General features: G+C 46.4%; 1 protein-coding gene across 5 annotated transcripts in view; it reads left to right on the top strand.

Annotated features, from left to right (window-relative positions):
- Positions 1-19,997, top strand: part of VAV2 (vav guanine nucleotide exchange factor 2) — a 151,478-nt gene that overhangs the window by 116,974 nt on the left and 14,507 nt on the right. For 2 of the 5 annotated variants that reach the window (XM_083423532.1, XM_083423535.1), the window contains exons 7-17: positions 1,982-2,050; positions 2,706-2,806; positions 5,111-5,210; positions 6,109-6,204; positions 8,953-9,021; positions 13,170-13,256; positions 14,369-14,454; positions 14,766-14,898; positions 16,423-16,532; positions 17,227-17,328; positions 18,513-18,630. In XM_083423532.1, coding sequence (XP_083279658.1) covers positions 1,982-2,050; positions 2,706-2,806; positions 5,111-5,210; positions 6,109-6,204; positions 8,953-9,021; positions 13,170-13,256; positions 14,369-14,454; positions 14,766-14,898; positions 16,423-16,532; positions 17,227-17,328; positions 18,513-18,630 — 1,071 coding nt within the window. Of the gene's footprint in view, positions 1-1,981; positions 2,051-2,705; positions 2,807-5,110; positions 5,211-6,108; positions 6,205-8,952; positions 9,022-13,169; positions 13,257-14,368; positions 14,455-14,765; positions 14,899-16,422; positions 16,533-17,226; positions 17,329-18,512; positions 18,631-19,328; positions 19,346-19,997 lie in introns of all 5 variants that reach the window. The other 3 variants (XM_083423531.1, XM_083423533.1, XM_083423534.1) reach the window with 3 other exon arrangements.

Below are 19,997 nucleotides of genomic sequence, written 5' to 3'. Positions count from 1 at the left end.
AGTGCAAATTGCTACATTACATATGTCAGTGCATTTGACGCTTGGGCTCTACAATGGGGATCTTACAATCAAAATTTTGACAATAGGGAATAGGTCTAGGTATGACCTTGTGGGCCAGTTTCTCTTTCTCTCTCCCCCCTCCCCCTCTCCTTCTTTCGGCCTAACCTACCTATGCACCACCTAAGCTCATTGGAGGAAAAGGTGGGAGATAAATGCTGCAAACAAACAAGGGAAGGAAGGAAGAGAGACTTTAAAACAGCCAGACCACCCTCCCTTCGTGGAAAACGCCCCCCTGGAGCTGAAGGCATCGTGAAAGGAGGCGGAGAGTTTTGTTTTTCTGTCCTTGCTGCCAAAAAGTTTTTTTCCTCTCCCTCTTGCAACATCCAGCCCCCTCTCGTGCCCAGTCCAGTGACAGCTTTTAACAGACTCATTACTCTTCCTGATGGGCAGGAGCTCCATAACCGTTCTGATAAGGACCCTTTCCCTTACCTCCGTTTGATGGCCTTCAAATGATAAGGGAGCAGGGCCATTTATCTTGGGGGTGGGCGCGTCTCGCCATCCCTGCCTTTTAATTCATTTTGATGAATTATGGTTTGGTTTTGCATTTCAGAATTGTTTAAAACCACACACACACACACACACACACACGTAAAGATGATGACTTCAGGAGCATAATGTGGAGCCAGGAGCCAAGTAATTACTTTCCCCTTTGGTGATTAAGCAACAGTGTAAACACATTAATGTTTTTAAAACGCGAAATTAGCTCAACTTACAATTTGCTTTTTATTCCTTGGCTAAAGAAAAAATATATCAAATGGATGGACAAATAGAGGTTTTGTACAGTGGATGCTTGGGTTGCAAACATGATCCATGCGGGATGCACATTCACAACCCTCAGCATTCGCAACCTGCAGCGGCGCATGCTGCAGGTGCTTCTGCGCATACACAAAGCGTGATTTAGTGCTTCTGCGCATGTGCGACAGCTGACACCCGGAAGTAACCCGTTCTGGTACTTCTGGGTTTCGGCGCATCCGTAACCCAAAAAAACGCAACCTGAAGTGTCTGTAATCTGAGGTATGACTGTACACTGAATATTTAGTTAGGGCAAGAGTTGCTCTTGTGTTCAGGTCCTGCATGTGGGCTTCCCATAACAGGATGTGGTCAGCCACTGTGGGAACAGGTTGCTTTTATTGGATGGGCCACAGGCCTGATCCAACAGAGCCTTGCTTAGGGTCTCCTGCATGCTTCTTCACTACTGAAGGCAGGGTGCCTCTGAATACCAGTTGCTGGAAAACACAGGAGGGGAGAGTTGCTGTTACAACTTTGGTCTTGTTTGTGGCTTCTGGTTAGCCAGTGTGAGACCAGGATGCTGGACTAAATGGGCCTATGGTTTGATCCAGCAGCCAGGCTCTTTTGAAGCTATACTTCTACTCTCGGAGGCAGCATTGCCTCTGAGTTTCTGGGAATCTCAAGCGGGGGGAGTGTTGCTGTTGTGCTAAGGTCCTGCTTTCGGGTTTCCCATTGGGGCATCTGACTGGCTACTGTGAGAGCAAGATGCTGGACTAGGTGGTCTTTGACCTGATCCAGCAGGGCTCTTAAGTTCTTACTCCCTTGTGGGCAGTGTTCTGCAACAGTGGCAAGTGGGGTCAGAGACAAAAGTGGCAGAATAAACGATATGGCTCTCACCCTTGTACAGTAAGCTATATTCCAAGTCATAGGTTTCTAAAGATACACACAAACACACGCATCCTCCATTCAGGTAAGCAAGAGACATGATCACAATTCAAGGGCACCTTCCAGCCAGGCAAAATCACCTGAGGAAACTGCAGAGCAAGACTGATGAACAGCACGAATAGGGGAGACGGAGCGTGGCCTGTTGGGAAGAGAGGCTTAGAGGACCATGTTAGACTCCCTCACCCCTGCTGTAGAATTTGGGTGTTGTGGCCCATGCTTCCCACCTTTTTCTGTTTCGCTTTTGCAGAACTACATGAATCCATTGAGGCTGGTTTTGACTCTACAAGAAATGGAAGCAATATTTATTAACTTGGAGGTAATGTTGTCTAAGATCCGGACCTTTAAATCTCTTCTCCCCTCCTTCACACAAGCTGCAGATTTAGTTTCTTGATTTAAGGAACCTGGCTTTCAATTCTGACCCTGCTGGATTCACTTTACACACAAGGACTCCTTTTTAAGAGTTCTTGAGTGGTTAATTATGGTGGCCTGAGGGAGCTTTTTCGTTTCTAAAGAATAAGTAAATTGTATTCTCTTTCGCATAAGTGGAGAAAGAGGAGTGTGTGGGGGGGGAGCGCACTGCCCCCGGCAGCACAATCCTGGTGGGGTGCCATTGCGGCTGCCCCCACCCACCCACGCTGGGCACCACGCCCCCACAGGTGGTGTGCCATCCCCCCAGAACACGCCCCCAGTGGCGGAGCTTCATGCTCTGGCACTGGGGGCGGAGAGCAGGCAGGGCGGGGCTGGCGTGCGTCCTGGGGTGTGGCACCCAGTGCTGGTGGGGGAGCAGCCGCAATGCCACCCCACCGGGATCGCTCTGCCAGGGGCGGTCCGCTCGCCCCACAGTCCTCTTCCTCCGCCAGTGTCTCCATGCCCCCCCACCCCCGGTGCCAGAGCATGAAGCTCCATCACTGTAAGTGGGCATAACCTTTGGGTACTATGTCTCTTCCCCTTTCCTTTCCTTTCTTTTCCAGGACCTCATCAAAGTCCACTTCAATTTCCTGAGAGCCATCGATGTTTCCATGATGTCTGGAGGGAGCAGCTTGGCCAAAGTGTTTCTAGAATTCAAGGAAAGGTAAAAGAAAAAAGAGGAAAGGAAACTGGCAATTGGTGGAGGGAGAGAGAAAACATGGCAGGGATTTATGGGAAACTCCTCCAGGTGTTCTCAGAGCCCCAGATGATTAGTTGCATGGGGCATACTGAAAGCACATCGCTGTATTTCAACCCAGGTCTCCTGCCACCCCGAAGGAAGCAGGATGTGGGAATCCCAATCACAGAATTGTAGTAATAATAATAATAATAATAATAATAATAATAATAATAATAATAATTTTTATTTATACCCCGCCCTCCCCAGCCAAGGCCGGGCTCAAAGCGGCTTACAAACAATAATAAAAACAAGGTGAATGATTACAACTTAAAAACAAAAATAAAATACAACATTAAAATAATGGAACATTAAAATATTAAAATGTAGCCTCATCGCAGGAGGAGAAGGAAAAGAAAAAAGAAAGAGAGGGAGGGAGGGAATCAAATTGGCTCCAAGCCAAAGGCCAGGTGGAACAACTCTGTCTTACAGGCCCTGCGGAAAGAAATCAGATCCTGCAGGGCCCTGGTCTCGTGAGGCAGAGCGTTCCACCAGCCGGAGCCAGAGTTGAAAAGGCCCTGGCTCTGGTTGAAGCTAATCTAACTTCCTTAGGGCCCGGGACCACTAGGGTGTTGTTATTTATGGACCTTGAGGCTCTCCGTGGGCATACCAGGAGAGGCGGTCCCGTAGGTACGAGGGTCCTAGGCCGTGAAGGGCTTTAAAGGTCAAAGGCAGCACCTTAAATCTGACCCTGTACTCCACCGGGAGCCAGTGCAGCTTGAAAAGCATTGGGTGAATATGCTCCCATGGCAGAGACCCTGTGAGGAGCCTCGCTGCAGCATTCTGTACCCCCTGGAGTTTCTGGGACAGCTTCAAGGGCAGCCCCGCGTAGAGCGAATTACAGTAGTCAAGCCTGGAGATGACCGTCGCCTGGATCACTGTGGCGATCACTTTCAATTGTAGAGTTGGAAGGGACCCACGAGGGTCCTCTACTCACAGCTAATAACCTGACCCCCTGCAAGAACAAAAAAAAGGGGGGGGGGACAACTTTGGATGAGACTAGCAAATATATCCCAGGCGTGTTCCGCACCCCCCCCCCCCACTGGGGCATCCAAAGTGTGCTATGGGTGATTCTCTTGACCTCATGCATAATCTGATCCACATCTGGTGAAAGATCTCAAGAGCTGGGACTTGTGTCCTGGTGGGAATCCAGAGGCTCTGGCTGGGGAGGAATTTCTAGAAAAGCGAAGAAGGTTTTCAGCAAGACTGCTGGAAACTTATTGGAGGGACTTCGGTGCAACTCTGATGCCAGCTGTCCCTGTCCGAATCGTTTGGCACTGAAATCCTGGCCTCCCTTCGAAGTTCCGGCCCCAAAATGCATTCATGTCAAGCTTGGCAGCACAAAAATTGCAAAGGCTCCAATTATCTCCCTCAACGAGCTGCCCAAGGAAAACTGTTTCAACATAAAAGCATGTGGCCAAATTGGCTGGAACAAGAAGAAGGTGATGCAAGAAGAGAGCAAGATATTATGTAAAGGTCCACCCAAGTGTGTGTGTGTGTGTGTGTGTTCGTTCCACCCTTTACACAATCCAGATTCTGGAACAGTTTCATACTGGCTAAGATTTCTGGTTTCTCCTTTGGATCGTTTAGGTCACACAAGGGCGGAGAACTTTTCTTTTTTCAGCCCACTCTTCTGAATATTGCTTTTTATAGGGTAGGGTAGGATATTATTTTTATTATTGCTTATTAAATTTGCATAAGTCCCTTCTTCTGTAGATCTCAGGTTGACAGCATAAAAGTACAATATAAAAACACAAAATGCATAATAAAAACAAAACATAATCCCTACTCTCCCAGCCCCTTCCTATGAGCCCATTTAGAAGGGGTATAAGATGTTAATCAGCCAAAGGCCTGGTTGAAGAGGAAAGTTTTTGCCTGGTGCCTAAGGGTGTCTAATGAAGGTTCTAGGGTAGTGGGCACTGGTGATTGGTTTATGGAACCACTTGGTTCCATAAAGTTTGGGGACCACTGTATTAGGTGGATGCTGGAGCAATCCCAGACTGAATCTTGGAACCTAGAATGCACCCCAAAATCCAGTGCATGGATTGTATGTACTCTTGCTGGGGCTCTTTTGGAGACAAGGGAGAGGTAAAAATATATTAAAACTTGTATCAGGAGTGGGATTGTCACATCACCAACGTTAACTAGGGTTGGACTGTGTGCCATGCCAAAGTAGGCCAAGCAGAGAGTCAAAGCAGTTGTCAAATCCTTTCCCCTTCTTCTTCCTTGTAGGCTCTTGATATACGGAGAGTACTGCAGCCACATGGAATATGCACAGACCACGCTGAATCACCTCATGGCCAACCGGGAAGATGTTCAGCAGAAAATCGAGGTGACTGTGCTGAGCACTTTTGGTGGGTGCGAGGAGAGGTCAGCAAGTGGGTGGCCAGCCTTTGAAAGGGGATTAGATGAATTCATTGCCATCATTGGCTTACTAGCCACAACAGCTGTGTTCTCCCTCCATTGTTGCAGACAACGTGCTTCTGAATACCAGTTGTTGGAGATCTCTCCAAGTAGAAAGCTAGAAAAAGCGTAAGAAGAGGGTCAGGCCAAAGGGGGCCCAACTAGTCTAATTCTCACAGTGACCAACCAGATACCCATTATGGGAAACCTGCAAGCAGTATTTATACCCCACCCATGTTGCTGGGTTTCCCCAGCCACTCTGGGTAGCTCCCAACAGAATATTAATAATAACAATAATAATAATGCGATCAAACATCAAAAACTTCCCTAATCAGGGCTGACTTCAGATGTCTTCTAAAAGTCAGATAGGTGTTTATTTCCTTGACATCTGATGGGAGGGCATTCCACACGGCAGGTGCTACTACCAAGAAGGCCCTCTTGCCTGGTCCCCTATAACCTCACTTCTCGCAGTGAGGGAACCACCAGAAGGCCCTAGGAGCTGGACCTCAGTGTCCAGGCTGAACGATGCTCCTTCAGGTATACTGGGCCTCAGAAAGCAGAGGTATAGCATAGCCATCATAGCTAGTCACCACTGACAGCCTTATTCTTTTTCTGAAGCCTTTCATGTTAATGGCCATCAATGAAAGAAGAGCTTTGATCCCTGATAGTGAAGGCACTGTTTTTTAGATGCAAATTGGATTTCCACAGTCAGAGCAATTGAAACTAGTTAATTTCTTAACGGTAGCATGAAGTGATAGTCTTTTGTAAACAAAGATTTTCTTTTTTTCTTTCTTAAAGCACTCTCACTTTTCTCCCCCCTCTTTCAGGAATGTACGCTGAAAGTTCAGGATGGGAAGTTTAAACTGCAAGACTTGTTGGTGGTGCCAATGCAAAGAGTTTTGAAGTATCACCTCTTATTAAAAGTAAGTGGGTTCACCTCTATTCTGATGGGGGCAGAAATTCCTCCAGCTACAGTGTGGTTTGTGGGGGGGAATTAAAGTATATAAAGGAAATCAAGAAAAAAATGATAAACGTTTCTTGTGAATATTATTATCGTTATTATCACAATTATTGTTACATTTCTACACCCCATTTCTTCCAACAAGATCAGGGTAGTGTAAACAATTCTCTCCCTCTTCATTTTACGCCTACAATAGCCCCGTGAGATAAGTTAGGCTTAGAGACAGTAACTGAGCCCAACATTGTGTTCAGTGTGCTTTATGGCAGAGTGGGGGATTTGAACCCAGGTCTCCCAGGTCCTACTCTGACACCAACCACTGCACCACACTGGCTTTCAGTAGAAACTGTAGAAGAGCATATTTGATTGATGTATGCATTGATATTTGATTGAGGAACGGAAAGGAGCATCGCAGAAAAGAGTATAGTCGACTAAAATCTCTTAAGAGCAGGGAAACACACCCATGCTTGAAACACCTTGTTGCAGGTCTTGCTTTTTCCCAGGGATTCAGAGCCAGATATCCCTTATTGGAACCCAGGACTCCAGGTGTTATTCCACACCTTTAATTAGAGGGCTCAAGTTGATGGATGTTGCAACTTCTACCACATCTACAGTTCCCTTCAGGGCAGCTTACAGCCCGTTATCAAATTCAAATAGAAAATTAAAACTCATAGATGTCAAAGCAATTAAGCAAAACTACAAGAAATAACATTTAGATCGAAAAGGTCACTAACTTGTTTCAGTTTTCATCAATTGTCAGGTCAATGGGCAGCAAAAATTTGCTGCCCTTTGTCTTCTGAAAGAGCCCTGGCTAAGCAAATGGAGTTTTCTTCGTCCTGTGGCAGGTAGTCTTTTGGATGAAATAAGGTTGTGGCCCTCAGCTTGTGGAAAGGAGTGATGCAAGCATCTCCCAGTTTTGATCTGTGCCATGTTGGCAGATGTGATGTGATCAGCCTGACAGCATAGGTCACATCAGATGCCCTCTCCGGAGTGGCCTTTAGCTGCAACGCTCCTCTCCTCTCCTCTCCCTGCTGCCACCTCACTCTTGGTTCAATATCCAGCCTGAGGGGCAGGTTTGACGAAGTCTGAAAGTTAGACAGGAGTTTGAAGTTGGCAGAAGGAGAGCAGCAGTGTGTGCAGAGTTAGCCTGGAGAAAGATGTCCCCAGTGCACACAAGCTACAGTCCATTATACTAGCTCCCTTGTGCAAAGCTCAACAACTCCCATAAGGTGAGTTGAGGCACTTACCTGAATATTCAGAAGCTGTATCTATGGGTAGGCAAGGTGGGCAAGTAAGCCCCACCCCCTAGCATCCCCTTGCACAGCATGCTCAGCCCCCAGTTGTCCCTGCAGGGTAGGCCTGTTGAGGCTTGTGTTGGCACTTGTTTGATCAAGAGCAATACGTCTCGTGCAAACGAGGAGCCTGATCAGTCAGGACCTGGGTAATTTCGTGTTCAAGCAGATTCTGTGCCTCAATAAGGAAGAATACAAGCTATGTGGTCTTGCAAGATTGTCAGCAGGAGGGAACCCCCCTGCAAATCCACAGGGGACTGTTGAAGATAGATTCTGGGGCTTAGCCTGGGACTCTACTGAAACCCCAGTCCCCTTTCTCTCACCAAGCTCTATACGCCGTTCTTATTTATTGCATTTCTATTCTATTCCACCTATATGGGACACTGGTAGTGCTGTGGGTTAAACCACAGAGCCTAGGACTTGCTGATCAGAAGGTCGGCAGTTCGAATCCCTGTGACGGGTGAGCTCCCGTTGCTCGGTCCCTGCTCCTGCCAACCTAGCAGTTTGAAAGCATATCAAAGTGCAAGTAGATAAATAGGTACCACTCCAGCGGGAAGGTAAACGGCATTTCCATGTGCTGCTCTGGTTCTCCAGAAGCAACTTAGTCATGCTGGCCACATGACCCGGAAGCTGTACGCCAGCTCCCTCGGCCAATAAAGCGAGATGAGCACCACAGCCCCAGAGTCGGTCACGACTGGACCTAATGGTCAGGGGTCCCTTTACCTTTACCTTTATTCCACCTATTTCTCCAAGGAGCTCAAGGTAGCATACATGGTTCCTCCCACTTCTTGATTAATTCCCCACAACAACCCTGTGAGAAAGGTTAGGCCAAGAGGCAGCAACTAGGCTAAGGTCACCCAGTGAGCTTCATGTGGCAAAGTGGGAACTGAACCCTGATCTCCCAGGCCCCAGTCTGACACAATTAAGAGCTACGCTGCTGCTACACACCTTTTCCAGGAAAGGATGCATAGCTCCCCTCCCCACATTTATTTCCCTCCACCCCCTTTCACTCATCTTTTTAAATGTTAATAATTGCACCAGCGTCTCCATGCAACGGAGCCTTTGTGAAGCATGGGCTTGTTGATCTTCATTGTTTTGCAAGGAGGGTCAATTAGCTGATGGGGAAAGAAACCTGCAAATAATTTGCTGATGCATGAAATTCCTTCTGTTAGCTCTGGGTTCGCTGAGCTGCCACAACACACCCCTCATGGGTTACTTGCTGGATGATTGTAACAGGCTTCTGGTTTGCAGCAATACACAGTGGAGGTGGAGTCATCACACACACCCCCTCACTTCCCTGCTGCCGGTGATTCTGTGGCTGCAGAAAGTTTGCCACTGATGCTGGCTTCCAATGTGAGGCTCACACTGTGGGATGGAGCAAGGCATCAACATGCCTCTGACATGCTGCAGTTTCCTTTCAGGAGCTTCTCAGCCATTCATCGGATCGGCCAGAAAAGCAGCAGCTCAAGGAAGCCTTGGAAGCAATGCAGGTAGGAGCCCCATTTTTTAAAACCAGGTATTGGGCTGGGGGTCCTTGAGTTGTTTCAAGGCCACACTTGTTCCTAATCTTCCAAAGTTCCAGATATTCTTATAGGCAAATCCATGGAGTGTCACAATGGCTCTGTCTGACCTCCGCTCTTGGAGGCAGTGGGACTCTGAATGCCAGGTGCTGGAATCACAGGAGGGGAGGGGGGCTCTTGTGCTCAGGTCCTGCTTGTGGGCTTCTTCCCACTGGGGCATCTGGTTGGCCACTGTGAGGACAGGAGGTTGGACCAGATGGACCCAGCTGCAAGGCTTTCATGCTCCAAAGTTCATGGTCCCAAAGTCTGATCTATCAACTTAATCTGTCAATCATATATGTTTCTCTTTTCCAAGCTGAAGTTCTGTTCACCTCTGCATCAACTTATGGTTTTCTCTGCTGAGTTTCCACACTGAAGCAGCTCAAAGCAAAACAGGAAACAATGCAAGTTGAAAAAACCATCACAGCAACAGTCTAAATGCTACAGTAATTCCTTTCAAAGCACCATGCTCCAGTCGAAAGGAATAACTCCTTTTGATAATACAGATGATATTGCAACATTTTCCTCTTCGTGGTCAATCGTTAAAGCCTGTCCAATGATCCCAGCTAGTTCAAATATCTAAACCAGTAAGATAATATTAAACATTTCCAACAAAGACACTGAAACTACTGAGCGTCTGCCAATGGATTCCAATGAGTACTCAAAATTCTAAAAAAAGCCACAGCAAAATATGTCACTTTAAATGCAGTGGTCCATGAAATCCCTAAAAGCAATCAATTTTTTTTTGTGATTCTTCTTTGGAATGGGGTTGGACTAGAGGTTCCTTCGGGGGCCTTCCAACTCTAGGATTCTGTTATTCTATGAAACATTTAAAAGCCTCTTGAAATAAAGGTCTTCCATAGGTGTCTAATGGGTGAGGAGGGCGGGATATTGATGGCTCTCCTTGGAGGTGGCATCCCCTGATATGAAGGGAGGCTCTTAAGGCTGCACATTGTGAAGTCATCAGGCCCTGGACAAACTACCTTCGGAGACGTATCTCCCTGACATTCTGAACCTTTGATTGACCCCCGAAGAGTCCCTGAGGCCCCTCGAAACATGGTTTGAAAGCTCTCCCTGGATTCCTGAACCCTCCTGAAATAGGCCACTTCCTGGAATGCAAGGAGATGGTGGCCACAGGCAACTCTTGGCTCACTCCATTACGCTTTGGGTGTTGTTTGCCTTGCTAACTGTTGCTGCCACTCAGTGTTTGAAACCCTGGGACTGTGTGACCCTTAACAAGCACTGTCACTTCAGCCAGGGATTAATCTTCCTTATGTTGGGGAAGCTGTGGAAGGTCAGCGCCCCCAGGGCTTGTCTTGGAAAAGTCTCCATCCCTCTGACTTAATCTGAACTGACAGGGCAGAAAGTGTGTTTGGGTGGGTGGGGGAATGGAGGAGGTGGGAGACTATGAAAAGAAGTGGTATGCGCATGCACACACACCCATGCGCACATTCTAAAGATACAGTAGGGCAGAGGCTGCCAACATGGTGCCCCCCAGATTGTGCAGACAGCAATTCCCATCATCCCTGACTGGCTGATGGGAGTTGTAGTCCAAAACATGTGGAGAAGGACAAGTTATTGAAGGCTGCATTACAGTCTTAGAGCAAGAGCTGCCTACATTTCTTCCCAGTGTCTCTGCATGAGATGCTGATTTTGGGGGAGGGTTATCCCAGAGCCCTGACAATATGTGGCAGCGTCCTGTGAAGGCAGGTTCTTCCTCTTTTTCTTCCCCTTGGGACAAAAATAATCACCCAGGACTCCGCCCCCAAATATGTATGCACTGCAGGGGAGAGGCAAAGATTAGGTCAGGCTTCCTCAACCTTGGCCCTCCAGATGTTTTGAGACTACAATTATCCCTGACCACAGGTCCTGCTAGCTAGGGATCATGGGAGTTGTAGGCCAAAAACATCTGGAGGGCCGAGGTTGAGGAAGTCTGTATTAGAGCCTGTCAAAGTTTGCACAGGGACTCAACGGGCAGCCTGTTCTCTGCATGAGTGCTCTGGCTCACAAGTGTGCCTGTTTAATTTATTTCTGGTGGTGCACACACACACAGACTCCGGTACAGAAAACAAATGTGCTGCTCTCCTTCCTCAGCCTTACACCATCTGCCGCCCTCTCCTGCCCACCAGGGGATTTGCAGCATTGTGACCAAGGGCTCCCTTCTGCTCAGCGATTGCATTTCTCACAATGGCAAACCTTAAAACACCCCTGAACATTCTACGCAGGTCATCACAAGCTGCCAGTGGGCAAGCTCACATGCAAGTGTGGTGAGAGACACCACCGTGCTGCATGTGTTTTCTGCATGAAATTTCGGCAGTGCCATGTAAAATGCAAAGCAGCCCCTGTTGCAGTGTGCGCTTTTTGGGGACTGGATTTTTAAAAAATTATTATCATTTTACATTTATTGTGTCTCACTTTTTATCCAAGTTGCTCATGCCAGCATTATGTCCTGTCCCCCCGTTTTCCCCTCACAAACAACCCTGTAAGGTAGACTGGGCTGAAAGAGAGAAAGTGAAACAGTGATTGGTGCAAGATCACCCTGTGAGCACCTGTCAGTCTGAGGGGGGGGGGGGGGTTGAACCCTGGTATGTCCTGACTCCTAGTCCCAGCCCTTTAACCACCGCACAAATTTCATCAATTTTGAACTGCACCACAGTGAAAGCACCACAGCTCCATTCAAGAGGAACCTGTGACTAAGAATTCCCATGGAAATGGGAGCAGCAATTGCTGACGTTTGCTTATTCATCCCATGTCTAGAACAGAGATCAATCCATCAAATATAATCAGCATTTGCTGTTCTTGCTACTTTCAGTTCGCAAACGATACATAATTGATTAAATCTCCCCCCCATTGGGTTGCATTAAATGAAGTTCACCATGCCCATAAATGTCAATGAGTCTACTCTGAGCAGGATTAGCACTGGACACCATTCATTGCACTTCCTTTGCCACTGAAATCCATGGGGTGCAGTAACGTAATGATGACATAACTTAAGTAATTAGTATATGAAGCCCATGACAACTTGGGTCCAGTTCACCTCTAAGAGCACCTTACCTTCTGTGTACCCATTTGGCTGCTTTGAACTGGCCCTGCTATAGGGACCATGTAAAACCCTTCCAAATTTGTAAGAAATTGAGCTTTTAGTGCAGCAGCACCTATACTTTGGAACTCCCTGCCTAGTGACACCAGGCAGGTTCTTTTGCCTGTACTCTTTCGGGTATCCGCTGAAAACATTTTTGCTCATAGACAAACATACCCAGATGTTTAGGAAGTTTGTGTGAGTTTTGATCTGTTTTTAGTCTGTTGCTATTTTAACTTTTTGAAAGTTTTAAATTATTATTTTTTCTTGATAATTTGTTTCATCTTTTTGTAAACCGCGTTAAAGGACGATGCTTTTTTAAAAAAGCAGTTATATGGTGTAATAAATCAATAAATCAATAATCAATCAATTGTGCAAATGGTATAAGTTACATAATTTTGCTACAGCAGACAGTGAGGTGAATAGGAAGATGCACTGCAACTGATTGGAATCAGTGTTGCATACAAAATACAGTGGTGCCTCGCAAGACGAAATTAATTCGTTCTGCGAGTTTTTTCGTCTTGCGAAGCACCACTGTGTATTGATGGTTTCCCATAGGAATGCATTGGTGGTTTTTTTAAAAAAAGGCGTTTCGTCTTGCAAAGCAAGCCCATAGGGAAATCCGTCTTGCGAAGCAACTCAGAAAACGAAAAACTCTTTCGTCTTGCGAGTTTTTCGTCTTCCGAGGCATTAGTCTTGCGATGTACCACTGTAGAAGACAATTCTGCCTTATGCCCCCACCTGTGGCCATCCCTGCAGCATTGCAAAGGATTCTGGGGGGTGGCATCCACTGTGTCTTGGAATAGCCCTTCTCTGAACTGATCCTTTGAAAAATATCTGAACGGGGCAGTCCCAAAGCCAGTGTATGCGTGCCTGTCCACCACTGTTTCTTATTGTGTTGATGGCTCTCAGCTGATTCTGCCAGATCACAATGTTACAGCCAGCTGTGTGTGTGTGTGTGTGTGTGTGGTGTGTGTGTGTGTGTGTTTCATTTTTTCAGGACCTGGCCATGTATATAAACGAAGTCAAGCGGGACAAGGAGACGTTAAAGAAAATAAGTGAATTTCAGAGTTCCATAGAAAACTTGGTGAGATAAAATTCTGGCGACCTTCTGAATGCTGTTCCCCTAAAAAATAAATTGAGGCTCTAGTCCTCATAGTTCTGAATAGAGGGATGGATTAAATAGGGATGAAGGAAGCAGCTGCCTTATGCTGAGTCAGACTCTTGGTCCCTCTAGCTCAGTGTTGCCCACACTGACTGGCAGCAATGGCTCTCCAGGGTTTCAGGAAGGGGCATTCCTAATCCTACCTGGACGTGCACCTGGGGTTTGGACTTTGGACCTTCTGCATGTAAAGTAGTTGCTCTTCCACTGAGCTGTGACCCTTCCCAGAAACATAGACTGCCCAGTGCCTTGACATTCCCAGGCCTCTCTGGAAACCTTCTCCTTGCAAGGTAGGCTTGCCACAAAGCTGCAGCCCTTTCCAACATAAAAACACAACCTATAAACAGAACAAAAACAAGCAGAACCAACAGCAGCTTTAATAACAGATCACACACCACAGAAGGTTGGGAGCCATGGGATTTATAAACAGCAGATCAGGAGCTTCTCTGACCCCGTTTTCTTTCTCCTGCTAGCCTTAACCAGGATTCCCTCTTAAGCAAGATTTGAAGTCAAAATCTGAGGCCGCTCCTGGGTATTTTGATAGTTATTGTTTCCGAGCACAATTCAAAGTGTTGGTGCTGACCTTTAGAGCCCTAAACGGCCTCAGCCCGGTATATCTGAAGGAGCGTCTCCACCCCCATCATCCAGCCCGTACAGTGAGGTCCAGCTCCGAGGGCCTTCTGGTGGTTCCCTCACTGCGAGAAGTGAAGTTACAGGGAACCAGGCAGAGGGCCTTCTGGGTGGTGGTGCCCGCCCTATCGAACGCCCTCCCATCAGATGTCAAGGAGATAATCAACTATCTGACTTTTAGAAGACATCTGAAGGCAGCCCTGTTTAGGGAAGTTTTTAATGTTTGATGCTTTACTGTGTTTTTAATATTCTGTTGGGAGCCGCCCAGAGTGGCTGGGGAGGCCCGGCCAGATGGGTGAGGTATAAGTAATTTATTATTATTATTATTATTATTATTATTATTATTATTATTATTATTTGGTTTTTGTTTTCCCCCTCTCTCAACACTTTTCCTGGTTACCCCACAGCCAGTGAAACTGGAAGAATATGGGAGGCCCAAAATAGACGGTGAACTGAAGGTCCGCTCAATAGTGAACCATACGAAGCAGGATAGGTGAGCAAGCGAGAGAAGGGCAGAACAAGCAGGTGGCTTCTGCTCACCAAATAAGGCTGGGAACTCTGGTTTGCTAAGGATGCTGGGAATTGTAGTGCAATAAGTATAAACTACATTTCCCTGAGTTCTTTGAGGAAGCCACAACTGTGAAAAGTGGCATAAATATGCTTTAAATGGATGGTGTGGATGTAACATTCTCAGGCTACCTTGGAAGGGATGGGAAGAGAGTGACACTCAAAATTACTTTAATGCTGTTGAAAAATGTGTTTTTCAAGCCTTGGCTTTGTATCTTTTCTTTGGTGTGGGGGCAGGTACTTGTTTTTATTTGACAAAGTGGTGATCGTCTGCAAACGAAAAGGCTACAACTATGAGCAGAAGGATATCATCGAGCTGTTCTGCTACAAGATGACGGATGACCCGATGAACAATAAAGATATAAAGAAGGTTGTTGTTATTATTGATGATGATGATTACTCACCATCCCAATCTCTTAAGTGGTGAGAGACCCCAGGGGTTCCAGGCACTTACCCAGGTTATGTTTCCTTGCAATGAGGGTTAGCTGAGACTGCGGTTGCCCTTGGGATATATGGTTTCATTTACACATCTGTACAACCTGAGCATAGGATGGAGGGGCTTACATTAGTGCTTTTCCATTAGTCACAGCTTTGGCTCCAGCACAGAGCAAGCAGGTCTCTGTGTATCCAGCCTCCAGCCTGCTTTCAGCTCAGCTCTCACAGCCCACTCTGGCTCTTGTTCGCTTACCTAACAACAAGGAGTGGATGGTGAAGGAAAGACCCACACCTTAGCCAGAGGGGCACCATCACTTTGTTGCGGCTTTTGCAACCAACAAGCTCCTCCTTTGGGGTTCGGATGAGGACCCTCAAGTGGCCAGCTAAGGTCATTGTCTTACAAAGAAACTTGTCTCACTAGTTTGGCAAACTCTCTACTGGATTCTAATCCTCACTGGGTACAGGAATTGGTAGGGACTCAGGGCATCCTCCAGACTGACCCCCAAACCCATATTATTAGCATTTACATTCCTATTCTGTCCTTCCAGAAGAGCCTAGGGTGACAAACACCAAAATGTTAAAACAATACAATTAAAAAATAAAATTAAAACATTTGTGAAATGTTTACAAACCTCTAAAAGCAATCATATTACCCTGATTATTTTAGGGTTGCCAGGAACAGTCTTTTCAACTACCAAAGTCCTGGTTGAAAACGAATATTTTAAAATCCCTCTGAAAGCCAATAGCAAGGGAATCAAGCACATTTTGCCAGTGAGGGCATTCTATAAAAAGGGGGGGGGGCAGCATTGAAAAGACCCCATGACTGGAATCCCCTGGTGATCTGGTGATGGCATCATGGAAAGAGCTTCCTTTGCCTAGTAGGGTCCTGAAATGGTTAGTTTTGGCAGGTGGGCTGGGTTTAGTAACCATTTGGGGCAGAACGCTCCTCCATATTTTTGATCAGATCTAAGAATGTAAAAATTCCCTGACCTCAAATTCTAAATGTGGCCAATGGAGGACTTCTGATGTGGGTATGTGCCCGTCCTAGTTCCTTGCCTCTTGATCATCTATATTTTGGGGTGCAGGGCTTGGTTGGCAGGAGGTTGAGTCTTCCCTGCTCCTGGAAGCCAATCTCTCTTTTTAAAACATGGGTGAGCTGGACCCTGGAGCCTCTTTTTAACAAACTGTGTCTCTGCTTTCCCCTCTTATGCTTCTCAGTTGCATGGAAAAATGGTAAGCTGCGTCCACACATTCAGATTTAATTTTTATCTTATCGCTGTAACACGTCAATAAGGGACACTTTGTAAGGAAGGAAGGAGGGCAGATGGGGGCTGGCTGAGGGCAGGCTGAGGTTGGCAGGACAACACTCCCCCATTTGCCCTGATTGGACCAGACTCCATCGGGAGGAACCATTTTGATTGCTTTAGCAACCACTGCTCTCTCTTGTTTCCCTTGGTAGTGGTCGTACGGTTTCTACCTCACTCACCTCCAAGGCAAGCAGGGCTTCCAGTTCTTCTGCAAGACAGAAGACATGAAAAGGAAGTGGATGGAGCAGTTCGAAATGGCCATGTGAGTATTGGGGCACTTAAAAGAAGAAGAGGCTTGACAGCCACCATGTTGGCACATATCAAAGGAAACACCGGCAAAACCCCAGAGCCAATAAAAGACCCGACAATAGGCAGCATTGAGGCAGTTTGACATGACATAGTTTTATTTCCTGTTCTATATATTTTTACGGGAAGGGTTTTAAAAGCAGGTGCCACCAGTCTTTCAGTCCTGCAGCCCCAGAGCAGATGTCCCAGGATCTCTCTGTCCAATGTTTCTATGGGATTTGTCATTTGAATTGTTGTTAGAATGTCAGACTAGGACCTGGGAGAGACTAGGGTTCAAATCTCCACTTGGCCATAAAGCTCATCTTGGGCCAAATCACTGCCTCTCAGCCTAACCTGCCTCACAGAGTTGTTCTTGTGGGGATTACATGAGGAGCGAAAGAACCTTGTACACCACTGTGTGCACTTCCTTGAGCTTATTGAAGAAAAGGAGAGGGATAAATGCAACTAAAACAAATAAATAATTTTTTAATTTAGAAATCAAAACAAAATAATTGAAATGAAATCGGGGAACTTTGGGTTTGTGATCCTCAGGATGCCCACAGAAGCCTCCTGAATAAGTTGGAAAAGTGCGCAGTGTTAGTGAAGCTGATCAGAATAGTCCTGAGGACTAAAAATAAAAATCAGCTGTTTTCGTTTTCCCTTTGGATCAGGTCGAACATCAAGCCGGAAAAAGCCATGGCAAACAACCACAACTTCCAGATGTACACCTTTGACAAGACAACAAACTGTAAAGCATGCAAGATGTTTCTCAGGTGAAAGGGGACTCTTCTGGTGGAAAGTGTCTATCCAGACCAATGATGGGCAGGAGGTGGTTTGGCACCTGCTGGCAGATCTCTGGGTGATTTGCAACAGAGCGGCTAGGCTTGCAGACTCCCAGTGGTTCAACAATGGCAGTGACCAAATGACCTGGGGACGGGCCACAGCTGAGTGACAGAGCAGCTGCTTTGCATGCAGAAGTTCCCAGGTTCAGTTCCCAGAAACATCTCCAGGTAGGGCTAGGATTGTCCCCTGCCTAAAATCCTGCAGTACTGAGCTAATTAGACTTAATATGGCCTGACTCCATTTAAGACTGGAATCGTATTTTATTTTGAGGGAAAAGATGCATGGTGGTAGATCATCAGTTTTGCATCCAGTAGAACCCAGGTTCATTCTCCAATGGCATCTCCAGGTAAGGCTGAGAAATAGCCCTGCCTGAAATCCTGGAGAGCCTCTGCCAGTCAGAGTGGACAGTACTGAGCAAGATATACCAATAGTCTGACTTTGTATAAGGCATCTTTCTCTGTTCTATGCTTGGAGAAGGGGAAACACCTAAAGCGAATGCAGGTAAATTGGTTTGGTGTGGGGAATCTTGTACATGAGAAGTATCTGGTCCTGTGTCTCTGCTGATGGTGGGGGAAATTACAAGAAGGGGGATTCCTTGAGAAGGACCTTCTGATGATAAGAGCCATTCAACAGTGGACAGGACTCCCTTGGAAAGTGGTGAACTCTTCTTAACTGAAGGTTTTTAACAGAGGTTAACAGAGGGCCTGGGACATGGTGTGGGTTAAACTACAGAGCCTAGGACTTGCCGATCAGAAGGTCGGAGGTTCGAATCCCCACAACGGGGTGAGCTCCCGTTGCTCGGTCTCTGCTCCTGCCAACCTAGCAGTTTGAAAGCACGACAGAGTGCCAGTAGATAAATAGGAACCACTCCGACGGGAAGGTAAACGGCGCTTCTGTGCACTGCTCTGGTTTGCCAGAAGCAGCTTAGTCATGCTGGCCACATGACCCGGAAGCTGTATGCCGGCTCCCTCGGCCAATAAAGCAAGATGAGCGCCACAACCCCAGAGTTGGCCACGACTGGTCCCTTTACCTTTACCGTTACCTTAACAGAGGGTCACCTGTCATGGATTATTCAGCTGAGATTCCTAACCCTCCGCAACTCCTCTTTCCACAGAGGGACCTTCTACCAGGGTTATCAGTGTGTGAAATGCAAAGTTGGCGCTCACAAGGAATGCTTGGAAGTCATTCCCCCCTGCAAAATCAGTAAGTTTCTCCTATGCGGAAGCTCCCGTGTGGTTTGCCTCAATGATTTGTCGGTCCCTAAAGTGGTACGTGAGTGCAATGGCACCCTTGATGTCCTCTCTTGGTGCCCAGAAAGCCTCAGAGCAGCCACCCCAGGCAATGGTTATGAAGGGCATTCTTGGTGACTGCTCCCAGACTTTGGAACTCCCTCTCTAGAGAAGTTAGACTGGCTCCCGTTTTGTTGTTCTCCTGCCAGCAGGTGAAAACTGTTTTATTCTCTCAGGCTTTTCAGGACTTAAAAAAAATTATTATTATTATTATTATTATTATTATTATTATTAGCATTAGTATTAGTATTAGTATTAGTATTAGTATTAGTATTAGTATTAGTATTAGTATTGGAAAGGGTTTTGAAATAGTGCTGTGCTGTTTTTATTGTCTGTATTTAAATACATTTGATATTTATATTGTATTAATTCTATTAAATTAGTTTCATTCCTTTTTAACAATCTTTCATATGCTTTTAGCTTTTCTTATTCTGTTTGTGTTCTTTTAATTTGTGTATGTCATCTTGAGTCCTAGTCTGGGAAAAGGGAGGGGTGTAAGTAAGTAAGTAAGTAAGTAAGTAAATATTCCCTTGGGGTTTTGGGATCCTTTCAGCCCATGGTGTAAACTGAAATGTGGAGTTTCCTGCTCAAGCTAATCAGAATTTTTTTTTCATTTCTCCCCAACCCACCCAAATCTTCAGGTTCACCTGCAGACCAGGTAAGATCCATCACTTCTTTTTGCCTTCTCTCCAGGAAAGGATGTTCCTATCTGTTGGTTGCAACTGCCTGTGATTTCATTTCCTTTGTGCACCGGCATCACTGGGCAATAGAGATTGGGACGGGAGCAGTCGGTCACTCCTGCAAAGTCACTGCCACATACTGGGAAAGTTGAGGTGACGACAGGGAGGGCAGTTGTGTGGCAGCAGAAGCAGCCGATTGGCTCTGCTGACAGGCATACCCAGTGCCAGCCTACCTGGTGCCTTTTCTCTTTGCTCTGATGGAGGACAGAGAAAGCAAGGCAAAATGTGAGAAAACCTCTGGCTTTTGCATAGCTGAATTTCGCCCACCTGTACTTTGTCCCCCCCCCTTTTTTTTTGCCTGTTGTGCCCACTTTTTATTTTAGCACCACTATCATGTAGCCCTTAGGAAGTGCTCCCAGATTGAAAAAGGGCCCCCCACCCCCGTATTAAGCAAGAGTTAGCTTTTTGTTTCTTGACAAGGTTTGTACCTGTTTTGCAATACTTTTTTTTTTTAACTCTTGGAGAGAAGACAGAGGAAGAGTGTGAACTGTTCTTAAAACAAGCAGGATGTTTTGTGGCCCAGAAAGAATCGTATGCAATTTTAAAATCTCTCCCCCTCTCTCTTTCTGT

This window comes from Podarcis tiliguerta (genome assembly GCF_965153285.1).
Source record: "Podarcis tiliguerta genome assembly, chromosome: Z".
NCBI lineage: Eukaryota > Metazoa > Chordata > Lepidosauria > Squamata > Lacertidae > Podarcis > Podarcis tiliguerta.
The sequence above is the reverse complement of the archived record's forward strand: the minus strand, read 5'-3'. Positions and strand labels throughout refer to the sequence as shown.